Source organism: Brachionichthys hirsutus, chromosome 14 (assembly GCF_040956055.1).
Source record: "Brachionichthys hirsutus isolate HB-005 chromosome 14, CSIRO-AGI_Bhir_v1, whole genome shotgun sequence".
NCBI classification, from domain to species: Eukaryota; Metazoa; Chordata; class Actinopteri; order Lophiiformes; family Brachionichthyidae; genus Brachionichthys; species Brachionichthys hirsutus.
The window spans coordinates 8,183,819-8,208,420 of record NC_090910.1 but is presented as its reverse complement, the minus strand read 5'-3'; the positions used below and the strand labels follow the sequence as shown (position 1 = coordinate 8,208,420).

At 45.7% G+C, this 24,602-nt stretch overlaps 2 protein-coding genes across 2 annotated transcripts; one reads left to right on the top strand and one right to left on the bottom strand.

Moving 5' to 3' along the window:
- Positions 1 to 2,043: 2,043 nt before the first annotated feature.
- Positions 2,044 to 5,033, top strand: mtfr1 (mitochondrial fission regulator 1). Its single transcript, XM_068748238.1, has 7 exons — positions 2,044 to 2,079; positions 2,308 to 2,406; positions 3,052 to 3,185; positions 3,293 to 3,528; positions 4,111 to 4,360; positions 4,626 to 4,806; positions 4,941 to 5,033. The coding sequence occupies exons 1-7, from the start codon at positions 2,044 to 2,046 to the stop codon at positions 5,031 to 5,033; spliced, it is 1,029 nt and encodes a 342-aa protein (XP_068604339.1).
- A 1,315-nt stretch (positions 5,034 to 6,348) lies between these two features.
- Positions 6,349 to 23,149, bottom strand: pde7a (phosphodiesterase 7A). Its single transcript, XM_068747802.1, has 13 exons — positions 22,918 to 23,149; positions 13,935 to 13,995; positions 12,812 to 12,844; positions 11,219 to 11,308; positions 10,453 to 10,622; positions 10,283 to 10,346; positions 9,335 to 9,531; positions 9,053 to 9,184; positions 8,857 to 8,948; positions 8,619 to 8,763; positions 8,426 to 8,522; positions 8,229 to 8,309; positions 6,349 to 8,159 (listed from the first exon to the last, which is right to left on the bottom strand). Exons 1-13 carry the CDS (start codon positions 23,053 to 23,055, stop codon positions 7,888 to 7,890), a joined length of 1,572 nt encoding a protein of 523 aa, XP_068603903.1. The 5' UTR covers positions 23,056 to 23,149; the 3' UTR covers positions 6,349 to 7,887.
- Positions 23,150 to 24,602: the final 1,453 nt, after the last annotated feature.

The window sequence follows — 24,602 nt, the reverse complement described above, 5'->3', positions numbered from 1 at the left end:
ATTCATGAAAAGCAATTATGATCTGAAAACTAAATAGTCATCCAAGCTTTGATAGAAATGCATATCATTTTCATCAAAATATAATTGTACTAATTTATTTACTAACTTAGTACAAAATAACTTGGAACTTGACATACCAAGTGTGTGGTTTGGAATTGTTAAATTATGCCAACTATCCCAATACTGTAGTCCACATTTTACTCAATTAAATAGAATTTCAGGACATTTATACAAGGAATACCCTAAAATGTAGTTCTGATTAGAGGCTCCGGCAAAGTTATCGAAACGCACTGTTATAAGGTAAATAAATAGCTCATCATATGCTTTAGTAGCTTGAAATAAAAACCACACCATTTAATTTCATAATTTTGTCTTAAAATATTTTTTTTCCACTTAAACCAACATTCATATTCTTTTGCTTTGCCTAAGACGCGTACGACCCCCAACCTCACCTCAAATTACGCCCTGTGGTCCACGAACGATTCCACAGCTAAACCGGGATAGCTAATGCTACTGAGCAACTCTGCTGTACCTTTACCACAGATTTGAGTAAAATAATGAGACAACTTCAGCACGCCTTAGTCACGACAAATGCGAAAATTTGACCTGAACAAGAGACTGTAAAACTTCAAAGTCAGCGTTTTAATAAAAAAAGAAATTGTAACCAAATAGTTTCAATAATGCTAACGGTAGGCCTGAACCTCTTTCTTTACTATGCTTCTCAAGCTAGCAGCAGCTGTGTAGTGTTTGGGTTTTGTGGCACATCATTGGGTACACCTGTTTTGTGACCCTGGACATCCCAATTTCAACCAAGAACCCTTACTGTTTCTCTTAAACTCAGCCCTTCTGGGATATACAGGGAGCTAAAACGAACATTCACGGGGTTTCTGGTACGTGATTGGACTACCTCCAAATGATTTACTTGTTTTAGAGCCAATAAAAATATAGCTTTGTCTTTCAAGCTATATCTGGTTGGTTTCTTCGTCTGTCAATCAAGCGCGTTAATAACCAACTGTGTTATTTCCTTTTCACAACCTACAAAAGCAATCCTTACAATCCGATTGGTCCAAATTGTATTCCATGAGTATTCCATCGTTGTTCGCTGCCTGCTGTTGATGTCCGACGATTTTAGAAGGTGGTAAAAAGTGTCAAATGTTTTCAGCTATTGTCAGTTTCGGCAATTTCCGCAAGCCTTCGAAGATATTTGCGAACACGTTTGTGCGTCTCTACGAAATACACTCTTAAACAAGTCGGCGATGAAAGTTAGACGCGGTTAGCAAGACGGCTATGCTAGTTAGCATCATGTTTGCACACTGGTCGTGAAAGTCAGAAGTTAATTAAATTCACCTTGAGGTAATCGTTAACCTTTCGCTAGCTATCTGTCAGAAAACTTTGAATTTGGTTGTTTGGATTTGGAAATGTTGAGGGAGACGGATATATATGTAATTTAGGAATTCGAATTCATTTGTCAATCCCTGTGTTTAATTTTAGCAAGACTAATCTTATAGTAATGCAAAATTTAACCTCCTGTTAATGTCTCTGGGTTTGATACATTGCTTTATTTATATTTTTTAAAGATTTGCCTTGCTTCGACCCTTCTATCTTAGCATTTTTCTAATCAAGTGTGATTTACATTTATTTCCAAATTCTGAAAGTAAAGCAATTTTATAAACTAACCTTTTTTAAAGCCGTCTTGTAAACTTTGATTCACTCGCGTCTATGAGGTGTCTTGCGTGTCCAGTTAACCGAGGACATGTGTGGAGAAGCTTCAGTTATTTATTTGTAGTAATATTGGAACGGATGCTTCTCATTGCCTGTCAGATAATTAGTTAATATCCACTGTAGATTAAGACGTTGTGTGTAATATGTCAATATGTTCTAGATAATCTGGCACAGGTATAAACGGTCTATGCTAAAAACGAGTAAGAAACAAGCTTTCACGTTGATTCAACATGAATTATCCCGTCCGTTTCTTCCAGATGACCCCCTGGTGATGGTGCGCTTGGTGTGTCCGTCTGGCCTTGCAAAGATAAATCTGCAGTGATGAGTAACGAAAATGCACAGATTGAAATGGACCTGGTACGTGAATGTCTGACCGAGAATAAAAAGTGTGCTAAATGTACGATTTCTTTCAAAGATAGATTGATAGATACTTGATTGATCCTGGAGGAAATTTGAGGAGTAACGTACCAACTAGTGATATCTTGACTGTCCTTACTTAAAAAAAAAACGGCGTGAAATCGATATCATTTGTCTTTCTTTTTTCATCGGTGTTGTAAATATTTGCTTTCATCTGCTGTTTCGCAGCCTTTTGGATCCGACAAGCCTTATGGGTCCTCCAGAAGTATTGTGAGGAGAATAGCGACGAGTCTTCCTCTTAAACCCTGCCAGAGGGTTCACTTTCAGGTGAGGGAAGACTACAATAGCATACTTGTTATTAGTGTTGTGTATATATATATATATATATATATACTATTTCTGTTTTTTATTAGGTTTTTTCCTGGCGATCCTGTTTTCCCTCTATCTTTCTCTCCGACCTGCTCACACAGAAATCACACCCCGTCTTCAACTTGTGTTTACCTTTTATGTACCATAAACAAGAGGATGAGGTCATTACAGTGGAGACGCCTTCTTAGCGTCAGGGCACTGACTACACTCGGTTTTTAAGCGTCAACAAATCACCCTTTTTAGATGCTCTGATTCTGTGGCATGTCATTTCGGTGAACTCTTCTCTGTCTCTTAAGCACTGTGCTTTGTCTCTGTTTTTTCTCACCTGTGGTTTCCAGCTCCCTTCACTAACTTTGAGGAGTGTCTACTTTAGGTCAGTTTTTTCGACATCCTTCAACAGCCTTGTGGTGATTTACTGAGCTTAACCTTTCATTAGAGCATGTATCACTTTCTCCCTCTGACCTGCTCTTGTTTTCGTGTTTCATTTCATTACTTCCCTTTGTTAGAAGTTTGTATGTAGTGTTGCGATGTTCCCGGGGGTGTGCTTTGTTTTTTTTCTAGGACATTTTCTAGATGTTGAACACGGCTTTTCCTTCCCTCTAGCTTTATCCATATTCTGAGGATGCTGGTGTTTTGATACGCACCAGAAGGCAAAATGCTTTTGTGGCCTCTCTGGCTGACGTTGGCTGGATCGACAGGGATGAGGAGGATGACATTGACTCCTCTGGCAGACCCAGGTCAGAGTAATCCAGTGATCGCTCGGATTTCTTCTACTTTCCAGTGTTAGGATTTAATTGCACACTTGACAAGTGCCTAAAAAAGTGATTCTGCCTCATTTGAACAGGCCAGGGATTCCACCAGGACTCCTGTTCCGATCACGCCAGCCTCACCTTCAGACAAAACCGCTGACCCGCCAGAGATCACTCCCGAGCTTGCGTGAGGGAACGCGCGACCCCCAGGGGCCCACAGTCGCCAACGATGAGGCCATTCAGAAAATCGGTGCCTTGGAGATGGAGCTCGCCGAACTCCGAGCTCAGATTGCTCAGATCGTCCTGGCTCAGGAAAGGAGCGCGCAGCCAGGTATTTATCGCCGAGCCTTCAGTTGGGATGCAGGTCTCTCCATTCTCATCCTCACGTCTGGGTAGTGGAAGTCGCCTGATCACTCACTCTAGTTGTGTGAATGATCTTTGTTGGCCATGTTTTCTTGACGAGGATTAATGTCAGGAATCAGTGGGAGGATGTTTGTGGAGAGAGGTGAAGACGTGCTTCCTTTTTTAACAGTGGCGTTTTTACAAACTGGGAATAAGTCCTTGAGGGCCAATCTGCCTTGATTCTTCAGATATCAGACGTAGTCTCACATTACTGATTGTACTTTTTGTTCTTTTTAAGAGGATTTTATATAGATTGATCGAGTACAAAAGGAAAGAAATGGTGGACAGCGTATGTAGTACGATATGAGCAACCAGCAGATGTAAAAAGCATCTACAAATCGCTACGATGATGTGCACAAATGACTAAATGTTGTGGAGGTTGAACTGGTAGTTCAACCTCGGAGAAAAGTACAAAAGTGACTGAGAACCTGTAAATTGACTTTCATCTATTGCCCACTAGGTGGGAGCAGAATTTCATGTTGCATTTTATTTCCTCCTTTGTCCACCTCAGCTGCTACCACAAAGCCACCCCCTCTACCCTCTGGCTCCCTGCATCCCCCTCCTCCTCCTCCTCCTCCTCCTCCACCCCCACCCCCACCCCCAAGTCTCCATCGGACATTTTCTGCCCTCGACTTGATAAAGGAGCGCAGAGGGAAGAAGGTGGGCTCCCAGACGGTTCTGGGTTCAAAGGCAGTAGAAATCCCCAGCATGCTTGATGTCCTGAAAGACTTGGGCAAAGTCAAGTTACGATCGGTCAAAAGGTACGCCTCCACTCGCATAGATGAGTCGATCAATGTATTCGGGTATGTTGGAAGCAACTGAACTTGCAGACTGAAGTGCGTTTGACGGATGAATCCCAGATAACTCAAGCTAACGCCTCTGTGTCGTGTCTTGTGTCGTATGTCCGATCAGAATGCATCTTCAGTCCAACAATTTGTCTGTTCGTCAGATAGAAATGGCCGGATGCATTTTTCCCGCAACACGTAATAATAAAATTATAGTGTGTTTTCTAACTCTGATTCGTAGTCGTCTGCTGGAAGGCGGTGCCAAAGTGAAGTCTGTCGAGCCAGGGGACGCTGGAGCGCTCATCGCCGAGGCCTTGAGACGCAAGTTTGCCCACCGCTATCGACATGACAGTGAGCAAGAAGACAAAGAGGATTTTAGCATTCCTGTTCAGGACGTCAAACCTCACACCGAAGCCCCGCTGGTGAGAGACGTGACTGGATTCCCACAAAGTCGACCTTTTAATGGTCCCTCAAAGGATCAACTGCAAAAACTAGTTAAGAGTATCTCTTAACTCTAAGTGGTTTACTTAATTCTGTGTTCTGTGTATTTCCACAGTTTGGACAGCACATGTTGAAACAAACTGGAAGGAGGCGGTTGCTCTCAGCAGCTGATCCTGAAGTCCAGGTCCAGATGTGCCATGGACACTGAAGGCTTGTTTGAAAAGCCTGTCTGCATCAAGTATGGGTGATCTGATCCGATGATCATCTGGTTTTGCACATTTCTAACTTGTATTAGCTTTTTATTTTTGTCTAACTGAATGTTTCTTAGTTTATTTTAACAGTCGTACTCTATGCTCGTCTCAGTCCTGAGCAGAAGTGTCAGAAGCACATGCTTAAGCAGCACTACAGAATGTTCTGGGTGTCGTTACGTAATTTAAGTTTCTGCTGAACCTGCTGCTCAGAGCCAAGTCGGTTCATTTTAATTTTTAAGGTTTCTGTGAGAGATCGAGTCTTAATACCACAGAGGAGCACTTTAGTACTCACAGAATATTTTTACTGTATTTATATATATGTATGACAACGTACAGGATAATATGTGACTGGGAACCCTCTATTTATTTAATGGTTATAGATGATTATGGTTTTTAGCAGGAAAATGTTTGATTTACCAGTTGTTCTTTTGGTTGGCGAGTCTTTGGTTTGTTGTCGTTGTTACATTTGCCAATCTTGTCAGTGATTGTTTCCTGCTGGTTCAAATATCAGGACGCTAGCTTTAATTGCCATTATTTATCATTTTATTGCAATTAAGAAGAACCAAAGACATTTCAGTGATGCTTGAAGAGACTGTCTCCCTCTTCAAAATGCTTCTTTTAATGTTCCAGTTCCTTTGTTTCCCAGTTGAGATGACCTTTAAGTGGTGATAAGCAGATTATGCAACTGTTCGGCGAAACCCAAGGTTATCGGCCGTGCCTGTGGATTGTTTTGTTGCTATATCAGTACCTTTTTATCACAAAACAAATGCAAAGAACTCAAGACTCACTTCGGCGTTAAAGATATGCTGCATTGTCCTCTCGGTATCAACATATTGTTCTCATGAGTTTTCAGTTCCCCAAGGGCAGGAATTAGGCTTCCTGCCAGTCTTCATTCGTGCCTCAGTCGGCTGCTTGGCCTCATGCAAGGTTTTAGTCCGGCTACTGATTGACTTCGGTTCGTTATGTACTGCAATGTAGTTCCTGCTTCGAGACAACTGCGAGTATTACTTTATAAAAGGGAAGGTGAGCAGGCGTCTTGGTACTTGATTGAACTTTCTACTGTAGACTTTCTAGGAAAGTCTCTGAAAATTGTTTGATTTGTCTGATCTCTAAATAAACTTTAATAATCTGCCCAAGCTGCTCTGGTGTATTTAACTTTGTGTACTTTTCTAGTTATTTAGGAACGTGGAAGTTGCCCTGTGGAGATTAGAATAACGTGACCGCACTGACACGAGACTACCGGCTTCAACTGAGAAAATCGAAAAGGAGAACTTGTCAACATGTTTTTTTTTATTATTCAAATCGTAACTGCAACAGGCATGTATCAAAAAGGTCAATACAGCAAAGCCTTTACAAAAATCTGGCTCAACACTTAAGCCTTCCCAAAAAATGGCTGTCGCGACAAATTGTAAACAGTTTTATCAACAGTCTTACAGCAAAACACAAATCAGCTAAAGTAAGAAAAGCACCTTATCTTTCAAAATGTTCAAACAATGTTGCCGCTATACAGAATCAAGGTAGGCAAACCAAACGGGAATGGAATGTTGAAAGTCACTCAACGACTCCGTTTCCAAACAAAGACAAAAGGAAAGCCGGACTTGTCCCTCCACAACAAAAGAGGCAAAAGGATTGGACAGTGCATTTAAAGACAAGCACACCATGCACTTGCTGGAAACAGGAGCTGGTTTGGTCACTTAGCATAGTTTGTGCATAGTTATAAGGCATCAATCGTACAGTCCTTTAGCTTGCATGTGGCTGAGAGACATTCTGGAGAGAGGGAGAGTCTCCTTCAGTCGATCCTTGCGAGAAGTTTAAAAAAAAAAAACAGTCCCCTCTCACTTCCGATAAGAAACTTGCAAAACCCTGAGCAAGTCATGTGGAGTGGAGATCCAGGTGAGTTGCATGTGCAGTGAGTGGCCTCCAGACTGGGAGGGATGCTACCCAAATCTAACCAGCGCTGGAAGAGCAGGGAATATCTGAAAGTGGCTGAGTCTACCTTCGCAGGGTCTCCCAGAGCCACACATCCAACACCATCGCCGCTCGGGAGTGCAAGAACACGTTATAGCACGGGTGGAGTTACTTATGGCATCCGGTGTATTTGAATAAGGTTCTGCACATGGCTTCACAACCAGCGGGATCGTCACGTCTGAGCTCTGAAGGCAAACCGTGGGGCCCCGACGTGATTCGCTTCAGTTCAAGGGTGAAGAAACGACAAACGAGGAGATGCGTAAACAGTCTTCGGAGAGGCAGCAAAAGGACCGGGCTTGTCACCTTTTTTATTTTTTACATAAGGAAGAATGTTCAATACAAATGCAACGTGGCTTTACCACGAAGTCTTTGAAGGGTCTCCATGTCTGAATACTCCAGTTTCGGTCGCCGTAGATCAGATCATTCTTCAAATGTTTTATTTTCCAAATGGCACTTCAAAATACCAGAAAAAAAAAAATGTCTTCAGTTCACATACTGACTTCAGCTCAAGGTTCACCAATGAAAAAAAAAGTGGCGCGTTCAGTCAGTGATGCCAGAACTACAGTAGACAATAAATAAGAAGAAGAAAGTACAGCAGTAGCCAAATGAGGTATCTATGTATTGCTCTATGGAAAAAAAATAAAAATTAAATAAATTAAATAAAAATCAGTGGTTTATCGAGGCGAAAGCAACAAAAAAAACAACAACAATGTGTTAGGATCAGGTGGGGCAGCAGCCGGCGGGGGGCTGCAGGTCGTCACGTGCCCCACCCGGCCGCCAGTGTGTGGCAAGGCCCTGAGGCCGGGCGCCAGGAGGTCAAGGTGAGAGGGCACACGAGGAGTGTCAGGATTCTCTGCTTCCCTGAGGTATTTCTTTGGAGCTGGTTCCCCCTGCAGTCGCGGAGTCGTCATCGTCTCGTCGCACGGCAGCTTCTCCGGCATCAGCGTCGGCCTCGCCGGGCTCCGCCTCCGCGGAAACGGAGGTTTGTTCCCGCTCTAAGGCGCCCCAGCTGGCCTTGTTCAGCCCCATGTGGCCCAGCATAGTCTGGGACAGACGCGTGTCGGAGAATCGGGCCCACTCGGCAAACAATGGCTCCGCCACGTACGTCATGAAGCCTGGGGCAGAAGACGTCGGCAGGTTAGACGGAAGGTTTAATCAAACGTTAACGCGGCGCAGCTACTTACCGATCTGAATGTTGCTCATAGTGTTGGCCTCTCGGTCACAAAGTGGACTGACTTCAAGCTTGTGCTTTTTCTCACCGTCTCCTGAAAGAATTGGTTTAAAAAAATAAGAATTCACAAATAAAAAAAAGAAACCGCCGGAGAATCACAAAATTTAAAAAATATGTATACATTTCACAGCAGAAAATCAAAAAGCCGACCTTGCTGGAAGAACTCCTGGGTCACTTTCTCACTCCACCGTTTGCTCAGCTCCCAGGGTCTGCACGGGTTACAGATGTCTGCGCACTTCAACGCCATCTGTACGGGGGGGGGGGGGGGGGGCAAAAATAAGAACTCGCAGCTCCCTCCGGAGGTGCAGAAGGTCGTTTGTGAGGGACAGAGGAGGTCGCTAACCTGCAGGATGAAGTGACGGTGGCTGCCGTTGCTCAAACACAGGCTTTCCTGCTGCAGGTACATGCGAAATCTGGACAGGTACTGATTCTGCCTGCTGATGTCCGTCGCCAGAATCAAGGAGCCCAACTCCCTCTCCATGTTCAAGCTACAAGGTTGGATGAAAGACAGCGATCAAGCCTGGTGAACCGAGCAGGGACGTCTCGTGAAACAGTCCCCATCAGACTTTTCAGTGTCCAACCTGTCCTCAGCAGGCAAATGGGAGAACAGTCCAGTCTCTCTGAGAAGTCCCACCGCGGACTTCCAGTGGTGGTTTTCCAGAACCGAGGTGTGCTGCAAATTGAAAAAGGAAAAAGAATAAATTTGACACTGTTGTATAGAACAGACTATTAATAACCGTGTCGTGGCAGGCGACCGGATAGCCCGAGCGGTCTTACCCCGTAGAGTGTCGCGAGATAGTGGTCGGCTTTGATGAGGAAAGCCTGGTTGACCCCTGGATGGTCCAGGTCATGTGTGGCGGCTGCCAGGAGTCCCAGCAGGATGTCCCGGGAGGTTAAAGACTTGGCAAGCTGCACTCAAAACAAGACCGTGACGCTAATCCTTACGACACGAATATATCTCATTACGTCTTTCTGGACATTCGATACCGACAATTTTGTTGAACAAAGAACCGACTTAAAGGCAGTTTTCCCCAAGAAATGTCTATACACGGCCCCCACCTTGGGTTCCTGCATGTAACAGTACATGGCCTGCGTGACATCTGCAGCGTGAACGGCATTGTGGTAGGGGTTGTCGCTGTGGTAGTCCTCCTGGATCACGACTAGGAACCTCCAGAGTTTCACCATGTCCAGCTGGAAGAGCTCCACCAGGCCATACTGGTTTAGCAGGTGGAGGGTCAGGGTGATCAGGCTATTTCCTGAACAGGAACACAAGCAAGAGCGAACCGTCAGTCTTCTTCTGCTTGTTCGCAGTCGTCGCTCGCCATCATGTGTCCATCATTTATAGAACACGTTCACACCTGTTAGTCACAAATCATCTCTGATCAATCGCTACACATGTATGACTAAGAGGTCCTCTGTATGGGTGAGAGACATTTATTGGTTGATTTATTATGGGTTAGTGTGTACCTCTGGGAGCCGACTAAACTGCACGCTTGAGCGCGTTTGGCCAAACAGCTGGGTATTTTTTTGTTCTTGAGAACTCTGAGTTTTCCTCGCTCCGTAATTCTAGAAACTATTCTATTTCAGCCGGACATTTTTTTTTTTTTTTTTTAAGACTTCAAGCCCTTTGTTGCAGATCATCATCAGTTTCTGAGAAAAGGGAAGTCACACTTGTTTCATGCTGCGCCAGGACTTCCCATAGGAGCGTCACAACACAAACAACGCAGCACATTTTATCAACAATGCAGTCGAACACTGGAGCATCAATATGCTTCCTGTACAAAAAAGACTCAATACAGCTGCAGAATTGATTGGGGGAAATGATCGTGTGAAACAAGTAAATTATAGAAATATTTAGATGTGTTTTTCCACCCTTCACAAAATAAAAACTCATCTTCATTCAGCAAATCTTCCGAGGCATCCAATAGATTCTCACGGCGCTTGCATCACTTCCATCGTCGTGACTTGACAAACAACTTCTAATCCGCTTAATCGCATTCCACTTACCGTTTGTCAACCGATCAAAGAGGAAAATGTCAAAGTTCCAGTTCCCGACTTTTTCCAGCATGCACTGCGAGAGATGGAAAGAAGAAGTAGATAAATGGAGAACCACACACACACACAGCCAACCCCTGTGCTGTTATGGGGTGGTTACATAAAAAAGGTGGGCGTCGTACTCTGGCCTGTCCGGTGTAGTCTTCATCCAGGATGTGGAGGGGGATCTGCTGGGGGATCCCCCGCAGCAGACGGGATGAATGCAAGTACCTCTGGAAGCTGAGCAGCCTGTGAACCCTCCTCGCAGGAGCCGAGCTCGCCGGCGCGGACGCGGACGCACACCCCGGCCGTGCTGCGTACACGAACACACGCACAGTAACGCAAGTTTTAACATTTTAAAACATGCGACAGCTGCTCTTGATTCATATTTACTCCACGACTTCATTGGGGTTCAGAGAACCGTTTGAGTTGCACAATCTCAGTGGGGACCCGACACCGACACAGAGACATGCAAACAGTCGCTGCTGACACAGCCGCCCCCACTCGTAAGCCTTTTCCGTCTGGGATCACGCGGCAGACATGCTTTGTCAGTGGTCTCTCTCCCGTACACACACACACACACACACACAAAAGCAATGCGTCTGAATAAACTGCGGCTGCAATCCGGAAACACGTCAGCGTGAGGTAGGATTACTCTTGGGTCAAAATGTCAACACACACACACACACTGCTTCTAAAAAAGACTTCAGTGAGTGTGAGCGTGGCTATTTTATCACACACCTATTCACCTGTTCACCATTACCTACGGACATTACGACGGGCCTTATCATCATGAGAACTTATGTATGAAAGCAGTCACACAAACGTCCGTCAGTCCGGCCGTTGATAATCTATCGTCTTATCGGAGGCCGTGCCGGTCGAGGTAATTAGCCGTGGATTCATACTCACTGTGAAGCGTTCGGAAGTCAATGCACAGGTACGGGTGGGAGCTTCGTCGTTCCGGTTCAAATCCAACCTGACTTCTCACTCTCACATCTCCTAGAAGAAATTAGCACTTATTTCCTCAAGATTCATGCTGCTTGAAAAGAAAGATGTCCGAGCGTGCGTAGCCGAGTAGTATTTACAAATGTCTGCAATTATATATATATATATCGGAATGTATCTCTAAGCGCTTAAAGGATAGACTTCACCACAGGACGGTGACGGGAACGCTCCAACAAGAGCATAGTTGAAATTCTGTGCTCTTTTTAAATAAGCCTCTAGTTTTATTAGTCACAGGAAACCTGTTCTATGAGTCGCCGCTGAAAGCTGCAGCAGATTCTGGTTTCATGCACTCATTCTAATGATATAAGGCTCTAAACTCTGAACTTTGTATTCCGGCTTGCTAATTTTAATGAGGTTAATTTGCTTCCGTGTTTGCCACCACTGCTCTCCAGCTCACGCTGAATGCTTCAAAGAGAAAAAATGTACAGCAAGAAGAAATGGTTTGCCAATTGAAAAAGTCTGAGTCAGGTTAAACACAACGGTGAATATTTTGTAATATTCCATAACAACAAAAAAATAAAAATAAATCGCTTGACTTAAAGCACAAGAAAAGTTTTAGCTGATGGAGCCGAGCATAAAGCAGGAAATCTAATGAACACGGCATTCAGAGTTTCTCACTGATTTCCTCTCGACAGTGCCAATACTAAACCCAATATATATATATGCACACAAAAAAAGACATGCAGTATCTTCATTTTACAGCAACAAATAGTTCAACTATTTATAGTCTAGTGTCGATCTAGGTCAGAAAAGTTTTAAAAATAAATATTTGCTCATTAAACCTAGTCAATGCAAAAGATTGAAAGTTGAGAATTTAGCTGAAAGCATGCTAAATTTGTATTTTTACTAAGATCATGTGGTCCCAGTATTTGCCTGGAGCGTTTCAGCTTCTCGAAACAATTTAGGGAATATTCCACGAGTCCACGTGATGCAGCGTGATTATGAAACTGTGGTGAAAGCCTGTCCACATCTAAAGCAACAAAAATATGAGACTTTTGTAAATACTATTCGACTCCGTGCCGACGTATACTGTCCTGTCACACACAGACACACGTCCCACGTCCCAGACGAGAAAAACAGCTGAGCATGCACTGCCATGTGAGGACGGTTTCCTCTGCTGGTAGTAATCGGAGCCGAGGGTCACCGCCGGTCCGTCTCGGACCGCTGTCGGGAGTCAGGCGGAGAAACGGGAACAGCCCCCCCCCCCCCCCCCCTCCCCGAATGGGACTAAACAGACGGTGGGTGTCCCGTCTGGAGGCGCAGGGCGAGCACAGCGAGGAGACAGGATCGCGCTACGACACCGAGGCAGTAAGATGCTAGTCTGTCGTTCCAGGCAACACCGTTTATGTGGCAGTGAAGTCGTCAAGGTGTTAAACAGTGCAGTGGGATGTTTCCAGCGTGGCACCTCTGACTGTGTCCTGTGTGTGTGTGTGTGCATAAGAATCAAAGCAGTCACCCCGGTGTGGCCCCCCCCCCCTCAACCAGTGCGTTACTTACTTGCAAGCTGATGTCTGAATAAAAGACATGTTCCTATCAAAATACCAAAAAACTAAGAATTACAATTCAAGGCAAGCCGACGCTCGACATCGCTTCAGAAAGCCGTTTGGAGAGTTGCTGGTGTGACGCCAGCGAAGCCGTGTCAGCGGCGTTCCATGTGCAAACATGAACGACGATCAAAAGGAGTCAAATGCATGCACTCCCACGCCGTGTGTGTGTGTGTGTGTTTTGGAAGTCGACGGGTCCATGTTTGCCCCGCGGGGTATTAGTGCTGGCGCTCTGGGGTGGATGTAGGTCATGTCATTATAACTGATTATAACTGTAGCTCAGTCCTGCCATTTGAAAGCACGTCAGCATTAACGTGGCAGACAGACACCAGCCGGCATTAGCCCGCCTCTCCTCGCATCCCATCCAGTAGGAAACCAGCAGACTCTTTATGACGTGCGTGACGCCGCCATCATACTTGGCCGAGGAACGGGATTAAAAACGCGAACGCCAACACCCCGCAGCCGTTGGCGAGGTTTAATGTCGCACACGAACCGCGCCGGATACGAGTGAGCAACGCCACTTTCTCTTTTCGCTCTTCATGCATTGTTCAAACTCTACTGGGGGGGGGGGGGGGGGCACAGCTGAGACTGCATTGAACTGATGTCAGGCGTCCCATCCAGGTTCTGCTTTCACCCATTAATGGTGAAGCTTATTGATTACCAAGCCAGGGCTGATCCGGCCGCTTCCTGGCATGAAGCCGCTCCGTCTTCTCCATTTCCTGAACTGATGATCCCGTTTAGGGTCACGGTGGTCGGCACTGGGACGCACTCTGTCGATGCATCCTTAGGGCTTAGGCCATTTAGGGACGTTAACCTGATAAAGCTCCACTCAACATTGCAGAAGGACACGGCCTAAACCTATTCCGCCGTAGAGTCTACCAGAAGGATGGCGCTCGAGTCAGTTTCCATCTCCTCGTAATCTCCATGTTCCTTTCGGATCAGTCCATTTCCCTTCTCCCTAGCTTTTTTAAAAAGCTGCTGCGTGTTAAGATCAGCGTGGGAGATAAAGCCGCTGCGCCGTTGTGCGTTTGTGCACCGAGAGTGTTTGTGCGCACTAAACGTGGGGAGACACTTACCTAGCATACGGATGTACAGCGCCGTCTGGTCGGAGCTGTCGTAGGAGATAGCGCCGCGTCTCTGCGCAGAGAAGAGACAGTCAACAGAGACTCACACCAACAGGATGCATCAAGTCAGTCATTACAACCATGTCCTACAACTGCTGCGATGCGGGTGGCGCCGCAGGCCCCCCGTTTATTCCAAGCGCCTCCAAAACAAGAAGACGCAGGCTAATGTTCAACACACAAACACGCGCAGAGCTAAATTTGTGAAAGGGTGTTGTAACGGCGCTACTGTTGGCTTTAATCTGCTGCGTTCATGTGCGAGTGTGAGCAAACTGGTAAACCGATAAAGAATGTTCCAGGTCCATATCGTCAGCCTGATAAGACACTTACACCAATTTTCAATAAACAGAAACTATTATTGGTTCATGTTCACACAAATATGCCCCCCACCCCCCACTCATGTGGTATTTTGCCTGCCTTTCGAAAAGTCTTCCTCACAACACAGTTAAAAGAGCAGAAAGTTTATTCATGTCCCTTTATTTTGAAGCACGTTTCTTTTTTTTTTTAATGCCTCATCTTCATCTGGATCTGTCTTGCTTCTACCAAAAACGATATCATTTCCATCTCTTCTGCATGAACAAATGCTGAAGGGGGGAAAAAAACTCTCACAATGTTGAAAATAACATTCCTGAATCTGCCTCTATTCAAAAATGTTTTGGTTCGCCTCTGGAAACGTCCCAAACCTCCCAAAATGTTTCTACAAACTCTGACCAATGAGAAACAACCTCTAAATTCACAGTTGCATTTTAATTGACTTTAGAGGGACAGATAAAAAAAAAAAAAAAAAAAAAAGGACAGAAGTGGTCCGTGGGACCCTGAGAAGTAAACACTGCTCAGTACAACAAATTAATAATTAATTCCAAATCAAACACGAGTGTTTGGAGACTGCAAACATCTGCCGGAGCCGAGTATTCCCTCTAAAAAGGTCCCGTCTCCACGCAAGTAACATCCCCATTTATGCAGCAACTGCATTTAGATTCTTTCACCGTGAAAACATGCAGCGAGAACTCGGATCCGTCCCGAACCTTTGGCATCACCAGCTGCTTCCTTTTAAAGCCGCTCTGCTCAACATTTAATAAACTGTTCCCATCCCCGAGGCCATCTCTGCTAAAGCAATCTGTCATTAGTGTCTGTTGCTGAATGGCTGCCCTCTGGGTGATTACAATATTTAATAAAGTGCAAAAACAAAGAATCCAGATCCTTTTATCATCACTCGTTCAGTTCAGGGATTCACCACCTTCCGTTCTCGTCTCCTGCACGTCTCCCATGTTGTGTCTCCGCTATTGACGTGATTTTGGTTGTATCTGTGAGTGTTCCTTATAAGTGATGGGTCCAGAGAAAGTGAGTGGCGTTAAAAATGTTTTTCCCCATTGTTATTAGCATTTATTTGAGCATTTTTTAGACGCCGGAACGAATTAAATTATTTTCAGTTATTTTATATGGGGAAAAATTGATTTGACATACGAGTGATTTGAGTTACTAGCTCGGTCCAGGGAGGAATTATACTCGTATGTCATGTCAGATGCTGGTCTCATCCTCTGGGTGGGGAAAGCAGGTGAGAAGCTGCCGCAGCCCAGAAACACAAGAGGAATCTACGACATCTGCAACACACCCAGATGCACGGGGACTTCTGTAGACCTCGCCGAAGGAACAAGCCGCACAAATAACGAAGCTCATCACTAGTTTCTCTCGCCTTGCGCCTGTGTCTCCATGCAGCAGTAACCCGACCCCTCGGCAGGAGGCAGCTGCTGCACGGCCGGCGACTGCGGAAACCGCATATCAGCTCTGTCGAAAGACACCTGCCGCAGGCAACGCCGAGGCGTTGGCTCACCTCCCCATGCACCCTATTCACCCATCGCCGCCGCCCCCTCCTTTCAAGGGCTACCCTGGTTTAGGGTCGCCCCCCCCCCCTTCCACAGGCAGTCTGCACGAGTGGGCTGCTGACCCACTGACAGACAACGGCCATATTCTGGGATCACTTAGTGACAACCGTCAACTGGTTGCGCCACTTCATATACGTGGGATTATTGTCAATCTCCTTCACACACACACACACACACACACACACAAAAAACCTGACACCAAAAGTCCTCTAAGCTCATGACAGCCGCCAATCTAAAGCTAATATTTTACCAACTAGCAAACAGCTCAGCTCAGGGCGTGTAATTTGCGTAGCCGTATTTTAGTGTCAACAGTCCTCCGTGTTTACACACGCCGCCGGTGGTTAGCGTGAATATTATAGATTGTGCGCATCTAGCAGCATTGGCTGTGTGTGTGTGTGTGCGCGTGAAAGGAGCCACTATCGGCTGCATCGTGTGGGAACGTTGTAATCCTAACTCTGGAGCTCGGAATGGTCCCCCCCCCCCCCCCCCACGCTGCCAGTACTTATCCAAACAAACCTCCTGGCCAGATTTGGTAACGCACGCACAAACGGGACCCGGTTGGCACTTCAGAAGACCTCCCCCCCCCCCGGCACGCGATCCAGTGTGAGCTGGTAAGGAGGAGACGGCAGTGCAAACACTGTCAAAGTCGCATTCCCACTGCGAGCGGGGGGGAAGTTCTACCCGAGAAAACTCTACAACTGAGATGACAAAATAAAAGTATGAATAAAATACCAAAATGAAAACGCTCTGTTGGTCTGATAGTTACTAAACGTGTTTGACTGAACGTTCTGCTCCGTTCTCTGGGCGGTGCTTAACGTCAGGTAAGTAAGTGAACTGCGTTTAATTAACGGGCGGTCACACGATGAATCCCAACACGCCAAGCGGAAACATGGGTGGAACCCGGGCCACATCACGCAATGTAATCAACTGGCCGTTTCCCTACATGTACACGTCTATTTAAGACTCAATTGCATCTCGATGTAAGGCTCCAGCACAAGCCGCGACCCGGTTAACGGGCAAAGCAGCTCTGAAGACGATGCTTTGAACCGCAGCCAGTAGGTGCTGAAGGCACTACCTGACTGTGCCGCGTTTGCAGCGTGCTGCTAGGACAACAGTCGGCTCATCGTGCGCCCTGTGATTCCGCATGAGCTCGTTTGCATCTGCTCCTTATCGCAGCTCTTATTCCAGTCGCCGGAGGTCACAACGCCGAGGACGAGGAGGTCATGTGATGTCAAAACATCAGTCAGAGAGTTTTAACCCCACGGCTTTAAGGTTCATCATTCTTAACCCCGCAGTTCAAAAGCTGCCATCAAAGTCACAAAAGGTTCAGACCTTTGTGGAATCTGGAGGAATTCTGCAAGTAAAGATGTGTAACCGCTTTTGTCCTCGTTAACAGTTACCTTATTGTCATTGTGATGTTTGCTGAAGGCAAGCACACACGAGTGTGTGTGTGTGTGTGTGTGTGTGGGAGAGAGCGTTTCAAGTTGTCAAACTCAAAACAGGCCACTGGCTTTGTCAGTCTCTTCTCTTGTCGTCGTGATTTAGCCGATATTCTCGCCTGACCGTACTTCCTTTCTTTCAAACGCACGCATTAAAATCTGTGTTTAATTCATTCGGCTTTAAAACCGAGACAGTAAGCCAGATGGGGCCAAGAAAATGAGGAAGCCCACATAATTCCTATGAACCGACAGAAACAAGGCGGTTGTGCACACGCAAATGCAAATTCCTGAGACAAAAGCAGCTGGACTCAGCATGTTTTCCTAAACTGAAAGCTTCCTTTTGAGTTATGACCTCTTGCAGCGCTCTGCTGTGTGGGATGGCACATTCCGGTAACTGAGTGCGAGGCCATAAACACATACAGGTTTGGATTGAGCAACTATGTGTGCGTCCGTTCATTGGCCGCGGCACACACAAAAGCCCTACACGGAGTCTACCTGTTTCCAGAGTGTTTTATGGGCACGCCGTTCGCTTTGACACACTCCAGCTACGGGAGAGCGAGGAGGCCGGTTTGACTTGGCCCGGTTCCTCAGCTGGCAAATGGCCAGGCGCTGTCGTCACCGCGGTGGTACAAAAGCAGCTTCTCAAGCAGCAAAGTATCAGCAACAAGCATTTAATGATCTTGATTTTTAGATGATCTGGCTCACGTGATTTTAAAAAGTATTCTCGGAGAGATTTTGAGATAAGTAGTAGGACAAAGGTGACTCTTCATACTAGCCCACACAGCATTTACTAATAGACAGGATAAGAGGTTATAAACCCTTGTATAATCCAAGGTAAAACACATTCAAACACAAGCCAACAGTTCGTCAAACAAGAAACTAAGTGGCCCATCCAGCAGCAGCATGTCACTGGTGTTGTCAAGTGGGCACCTTCTTTCATTGATGTTTCGTTAAGTTCGTGCTGCCTAGGCAGCGTGAAACTCTTCTCGATCTTTTCTACCTCGGAAATAGGAACCTTGTATACAGACAATGGCCACATCACACGAGGTAATAATACAAACTGTATACACCACAACTTAAGCTACCCTGGCCTATACTTAAAATTCCTTGAATGGTTTCCTGCCTCAACCCTCCAAACTGTCATCATACCATCTTCCTAGACTCTTCACTGGTGTATCCAACACTGTGGACGCCACCTCATTATTTATAACAAATATCTTGTCTACTACATCCCCTCAACTTAGCAGTTGACGTCACGGTTGACATGCCGTCCATCCAGGCCCTAGTAGGGGTGAGACGTGAAAGCTGATAGGCATTATGGCAGGGTGTACAATCTCTCTAACTCAATGTGTTGCCATGCAGTGGTGTATTCTGATGCAGTAAAACAGAGTAAAACATCTGGAAAGTATGCTTTAGTTAGGCTTTTAATACTATCCGGGACTCTGAAGTAATCAAAGACCTCCCATAGAAGACTATGTGGTACTGACCCAAAAGCATTATCTAGATTGAAAGAATACAACCTGCCCTCCTTTCCGATGAAATGTCTCTCCTTTCATGCTTAGTTAGCTGTACTTAGTGCCAGATCATGCTGGTGTGCTCTATGCACCCGGAGAAGCCAGGGATTCCGGCTTTTTGCATTGAAGTATCAATTAGTGGATGACTTTCAAGGTAACTGGCCAACCACCGTACCACAACACTAAAGAAGACCTTCCCTTCATTAAGCTCCTCTTTTGCCTGCCTTGTGTCACACTTTGGGAATAGCCTGATTTTTCCAAATATTTTCACTCATTTCCATGGGAATCTAAGGTAGGTGCTGATGTCCTACAAACTCTGGGTTGTTTCCTAAACCAACAGACTTGACACATCTTAAGAAGCAGCCGTCAATGCGGGGTCCCTGTGCTCCCTCGACCAAGCACCTATTTATCCCTTGATTAATTCTAAGACCCTTTAACATTGTAATTTTCTACCAGCCACATACACAAACCTGCAGCGTCTTCTTGGCTAAATCTGAACTATCGACTTCCACCGACATGTTTTGCCTACTCAGTCAAATTAGTTCCAGGGCCAATAAACTTATCCATCACAAGGAGAGTCATCTTCCGCCTCTACGCTCGCTGACTCTAGGGGTATATTCTTTTCTTTTTTTACATATTCAGGTTCGAAGCTAAATGGGGTGAAACCCATACCTTAATAATAAAGCTTGGGCTACTGCCACAATGCGTTGCCAACCCATTGTGGGATCTATTTCCTCCAGTCAGCTGTCTTTTCAGGCTTTCCCGTACTACCCACAGCAGCATCACCATTTACTAATACATAGGATAGGAGGTTACAATCCCTTGTGCCATAATCCAAGCTAAAACACAGGGATTTCATTCATTTTTAACATTATCCCAAGGCTCTAATTTCTTCTCCAGGATAGCCTCCCCCCATTCTGGAAGTCTTAACATTTTGAAGACAAATAGCACAAAACCTTATTTAGTGTTTAAACTAGTAACGCCCTCCCTCCCTAATCGTATGCGACAATAGGTCTTCAGTAAACATGACTAATATTCATCTGGAGCCGTTGACATTGTGACAGTGAGTGGAACCACATTCTCATAGCACAAAAAAACAACAGAATAGTCATGTGGTAAAACGGGCCCCTTACAGAAAGAAAAGAGGGACACTGTATAAAATAAAAGCAGCGTGTGAGGATTGCTTTTTTTATTTACTAAATACTACACAGCTATGCTTGGCAACAAATAGTCACTAACTTATTTCACAGAGAACGCCAAACTTTGCAGGGAGAGAGCTAAAGTTTGTTTGAAATGTTGTGAAACCCTCAGAGTCTGAACGGCTTCTTCAACATTCTTACCACATCCTGAAACTACGTCAATCCTTACGCCCCTGCGCAGAAGAAATAAAGACCAAAAAAAAAAAACTTATCGGTTCAGATAAAAACCAACAAAGTGACTCCTTCAGAAAGAAAACACGGTTGTGTATTCCCTTATGCCATGCACAGAGACGTTTATAATGAGGCTAAAACCAGCGGGGGGGCTATCTTACGCACAAGGCCTTGTCTCTGAATGGTCTAGCTGAGAAGGAGCCGCTCGAGGGTCAACAGCCAACATAATATTGATGATATCACTAGCTCAGATATGACGGCCTGAGCTGACAGCAGATCAGCGTTTCCTGTCTACGCTGTTTTCCTCCCATTATCACCAAACGCCACGTGATGGCCCCGGCTACATCAATAACGTGCATCTGTTTATTGATTCTTGGACCTCTGCGATATTTTATTTATTTATTTTCATCTTTGTGAAAAAGCTGTCGATTACACAGCCTAATCAGTACCATATGACTGTGTGTGTGTGTGTGTGTGTGTGTGTGTGTCAATGTGTTGTCAGCCAGCCCACATGGCATAGAAAATCAATCTTAGTCCAACATGCACAACATCTTTCAGACATGTGTCCAACTAATCTTTATGTGCAAATAAATGTGAGCAAATGTTTTGCTACGTCCAACTCCTTTGCTTTTACTGCTGGCCCTTTCATTCTCCAAATCCACTCCAATCTACCTCAGCCCTCTTTGCCCTTCACTCCAGGGAGGCTGAGGAAGGCAGGACGTATTGTGAAACTAAGATCGTGTCAAAGTCTACATTTTGAGACCGTGTCTTAATAAACATGCTGTCCACATCTGATAGAACTCCAAGTACAGAACTTGTTTTTTCCTAACCAGATTCTCAACCCAAGGATGCACACAAAATGTGAACACGATTACACATTGGTTGATGTGTTGTGTTACCTTCGTCCCATACTTTTTGCTGTTATATTAAAATAGGCATCAAAAGCATTGCGCTTATGCTACTGGTGAATTGAAATTTAAAATGGACATCTTGACCATCATGCTATCAAACTCAAAGCAAATTCAAATAATCCTCCCCAGTCGCTTTTAGGAACAAGCCAACATGCATTGTGGCTAAAAACAATAAGGGTATTTGTAAAATACAAACAACCCAATTATTTAACACCTCGTCAACTACATATCAAGGCCCATTGCAAGCGCTCCACAACGACAGAGTGACACACTTGATGAGGCAGACGTGCCTTCAGTGATACTCTTTCGTCCCCCGTTTTCAAGAGGAAATGTCTTCATCGTCGAGGGAAAGGGGGAGGGGGGGGTAGAGGAGAAAGAGAAAGAAAGGAGAAGGCGGGTTGCGAGTGAGCGGAACAAGATAGCCAGTGAAAGAACAGAGCCCCAGACTCCGGCCATCTGCGAGCCTGGCTGCGAGCCAAACCACTGCCCCACAGAGCCCAGGCACATGCCTGACCGAGTCCTCCTGCAACGGTAGTACAGAACTGCTTCCACGAACAACAAGGCCTGTGGAACCCACACACAAAACCACAGCGGCCACCAAGGACAAACGCACCGTTACGGCCAGAAACAGGGCCAGAAACACAATATGAAGTCGTGGAAATTGCTCCGCGACAAAGGCTTGTGTGATTGCATGCATGTTCCCCGCGCTCTGCCAGCATGCGGCGAGAAAACAAACATATTATGCATGTTGAATTACTAGGTCAGCGTACTGTGACTGCAAACCTTCAATTCTTTTTAAGGATTATTATTGTTTGACCAGAAGTTGTTTCAAAGCTGTAAAGCGGACCGCTTGCTTCAACCCTGGCTGCTGAGCTCCGGCGCACTTGAGATCAACTGATGATCCCAAGCGTGAGACAATATTTACTCTCCTCTGCTTTTTAGTGGCACGATGAGAACTCTCACGTCACGCAGATGAGTTTTCTCTTGAGGATGGCAGATTTTCATCTTATTGGCTGCCTCAAAAGTAAGGTCTAACAACCCCCCCCCCCCCCCCCCCCCTCAAGGTGCAGGACTGTAAAACCCAATGAAGGCGTAATGGGGGCGGGGGTGTCTATGGCGGTACTAACAAAGCCCAAACATGGCGTGGTGAGGGTAGAAGAAGAAAATGAACCAAAATAATGTCTTGAAATTGAAGATAACGAACGTGAACGCCATATACAACAAAGGCTGTGAAACAGGGGAGGGTTTTTTTGTGGGGGGGGGGGGGGGGGTCATGCTAAATCATTGTCAAAGCGCCACTCGACGCACACGATTGACGTCACACTCGACCCCTGCGCTGCTCTGCCATGCAACCCACCCCCCCCCCCCCCCTCCCCCTTTACTTCTAATGCCGGCACGCTATTTAAAAAGACACACCGTGCCCACCGTCGTCTAGCTCGGTGTGAACAAACACACGGCGTCCTAGAAGGGTAACAAGTAGCGCCATGTTCCCTTTGGTGCGTAGAACAAGTTGGAACACTGAAGCATCACACTGTGAGGGCTGAAGGGCCCCTTCATCTGGGGAGGGGGGGGGGGGGGGGGGGGGTCACATGCACAAACCAACATGGATTAAAGAGATGGCTGCTTGGTGTGTGTTTTAGGCATCTGAGAGATCAGGTGTGTGTTCAGTGTGTCTGTTAAGGCCTAGATATCCAACAACCACCTGCAAGATACCTGTGGATTATACATTTGTTTAAAAAGGTGTTAGTTTTAAGGCCTCAGGAAGCAGACTCATGACAAAATTATTTAAAAAAATAATAATTAGATTTTCAATTTATTTACCTGTGAGAGCTGTCTTGGATCAGGAGCCCCGAAGAGGGAAGAACTGGAGCTGAAACTAATGGCTCCCCTGCGGCTGAGGACATGCTTAGGAACCGGCCTGTCAAGAGGCAAAACCGGCAGCTGATAACATACTTCCATTGAACAGTCAGGGCTGGATCCGGATTAAAAGTGTAAAAAATGTAGAATGGAAAGAAATGCAACAAATGTTAGAAAAATAGATGACTTGGGGGGGGGGGGGGGGAATCTACCAAAGCCGGGATATCTTCAAATGTTTGGTGATCGATTCGCTATGAAAGCTGCAAAAGTGTTTCAGTTTATGACGAGCAACTCAGAACTTCATTGATGCCGCGTCTCGTCTAGCGTTCTTCATTCTGTGAAATCATTCCTGTTGCCTTTCCTTCTCATTCCACGCAGATCCGGGCCCACGGACGGCGAGACCTTCTTGCCATTTTTATGGGTTAAATTTTCTTTTCCTTTTTTTTTTTTTGAGAACGCGTCCTCATTTTTTTTTTTTCTTTTTTCAAACCGGAAAAAAATAAACGTCCGCTCGTTTGCGTTTCGTGGCGACCGCAGATCCCGCATGTATCACAATATCCACGAAATGAAAACAAAAGGCTTCCCAAAAAAAAAAAAAAAAAAAAAAAAAATGTCATCAACACATCGTTTTGTACGCAGTACCGGCGGATGAGATCCGGGGCAGCTCCATGATGTGGGGGACCTTCTCCGCCGTGGCCCGGGGCAGCTTTTTCTTTGACTTCACACGGCTGGTGAAAAACGACCAGCGTGGAGGGCTTTTCCGTCTTTCTTCAGAAGCTGCATGATGAAGGAGCAGCCGCTAACCGCAAAGCACGAAGTGCCTGGCTACGGAGAGAGAGGGAACCCCCCACCCCGACGTTCATCTCACTGGCTGCGATACCGGAGAGAGAGAGCGGGCGAGCGGGGTGTCGCCGGCACGTAGCGGAAAATAAGCTATCAAAAAACGGCAACGTAAGAAGCTAAACTGTGTCTATTTCCCTAAAGCTAGCAGCCTATCGTCCCTAACATTAGCCTACTGGACGCTTTTAAAGCACGCACCACCTGCCAGAGATGGTGCTGTTGGAGCGAGCAGAAAGAACCCGCCCATATTACATTTCGACCAATGGTGCGAAGGCTATGAATATAACGTCGTCTCTGATTGGTCTAAAACGTCTAAACAGTTTAAGACGAGCTAGACCATTGGCTTGATCCGTCAGGGCGATCCCAAGACCTGTGTGAGCAGTCGTTTTGCAGACGGCGTGTACTTTTCTCAAGGGTATTCCTCCACAACGGGGCTTGCCCTGCAGCGGTCCACATCACTGCCTGTGTGATTACCTTCCCTCTCATGACTCATGCTACTCGGGAGCTGAGGCTCACCGGGAGTTTGAAATAGAACAGGCTGCAGCCAAGGAAATACAGCAAAAAAAAAAACAAAAAAAATTGTTGCAGGACTATTGAGGCAGTTTGCTTCATATGACCAACTTTGTGGTGACTCAAAATTCATTCATGTTGCACGGAAAAGTAGTATTGAGGTTCTCGTCTTATTCTGCGCGTGTATTATTTCGTTTCGTAAGGTTTCGTAATCGACTTTGTGCTGGAGATGACTTTTTATTTTATTTTTTTTAATACCCTGAAATTCATTAGGGACCATTTAATAACCGGGTCATCAA

Bases quoted from the DNA above. Each gene is read 5' to 3' on its own strand.
- pde7a (XM_068747802.1), bottom strand. From the start codon at position 23,055: ATGGAAGTATGTTATCAGCTGCCGGTTTTGCCTCTTGACAGGCCGGTT. The intron at 12,845-13,934 runs GTAAGTGTCTCC...GTATTTTGATAG, and splicing joins GCTGTACATCCGTATGCTAG to GAACATGTCTTTTATTCAGA. The intron at 9,185-9,334 runs GTGGGGGCCGTG...TTTTGAGTGCAG, and splicing joins GTTACATGCAGGAACCCAAG to CTTGCCAAGTCTTTAACCTC.
- mtfr1 (XM_068748238.1), top strand. From the start codon at position 2,044: ATGAGTAACGAAAATGCACAGATTGAAATGGACCTG. The intron at 2,080-2,307 runs GTACGTGAATGT...GCTGTTTCGCAG, and splicing joins CACAGATTGAAATGGACCTG to CCTTTTGGATCCGACAAGCC. The intron at 3,186-3,292 runs GTCAGAGTAATC...TCATTTGAACAG, and splicing joins GACTCCTCTGGCAGACCCAG to GCCAGGGATTCCACCAGGAC.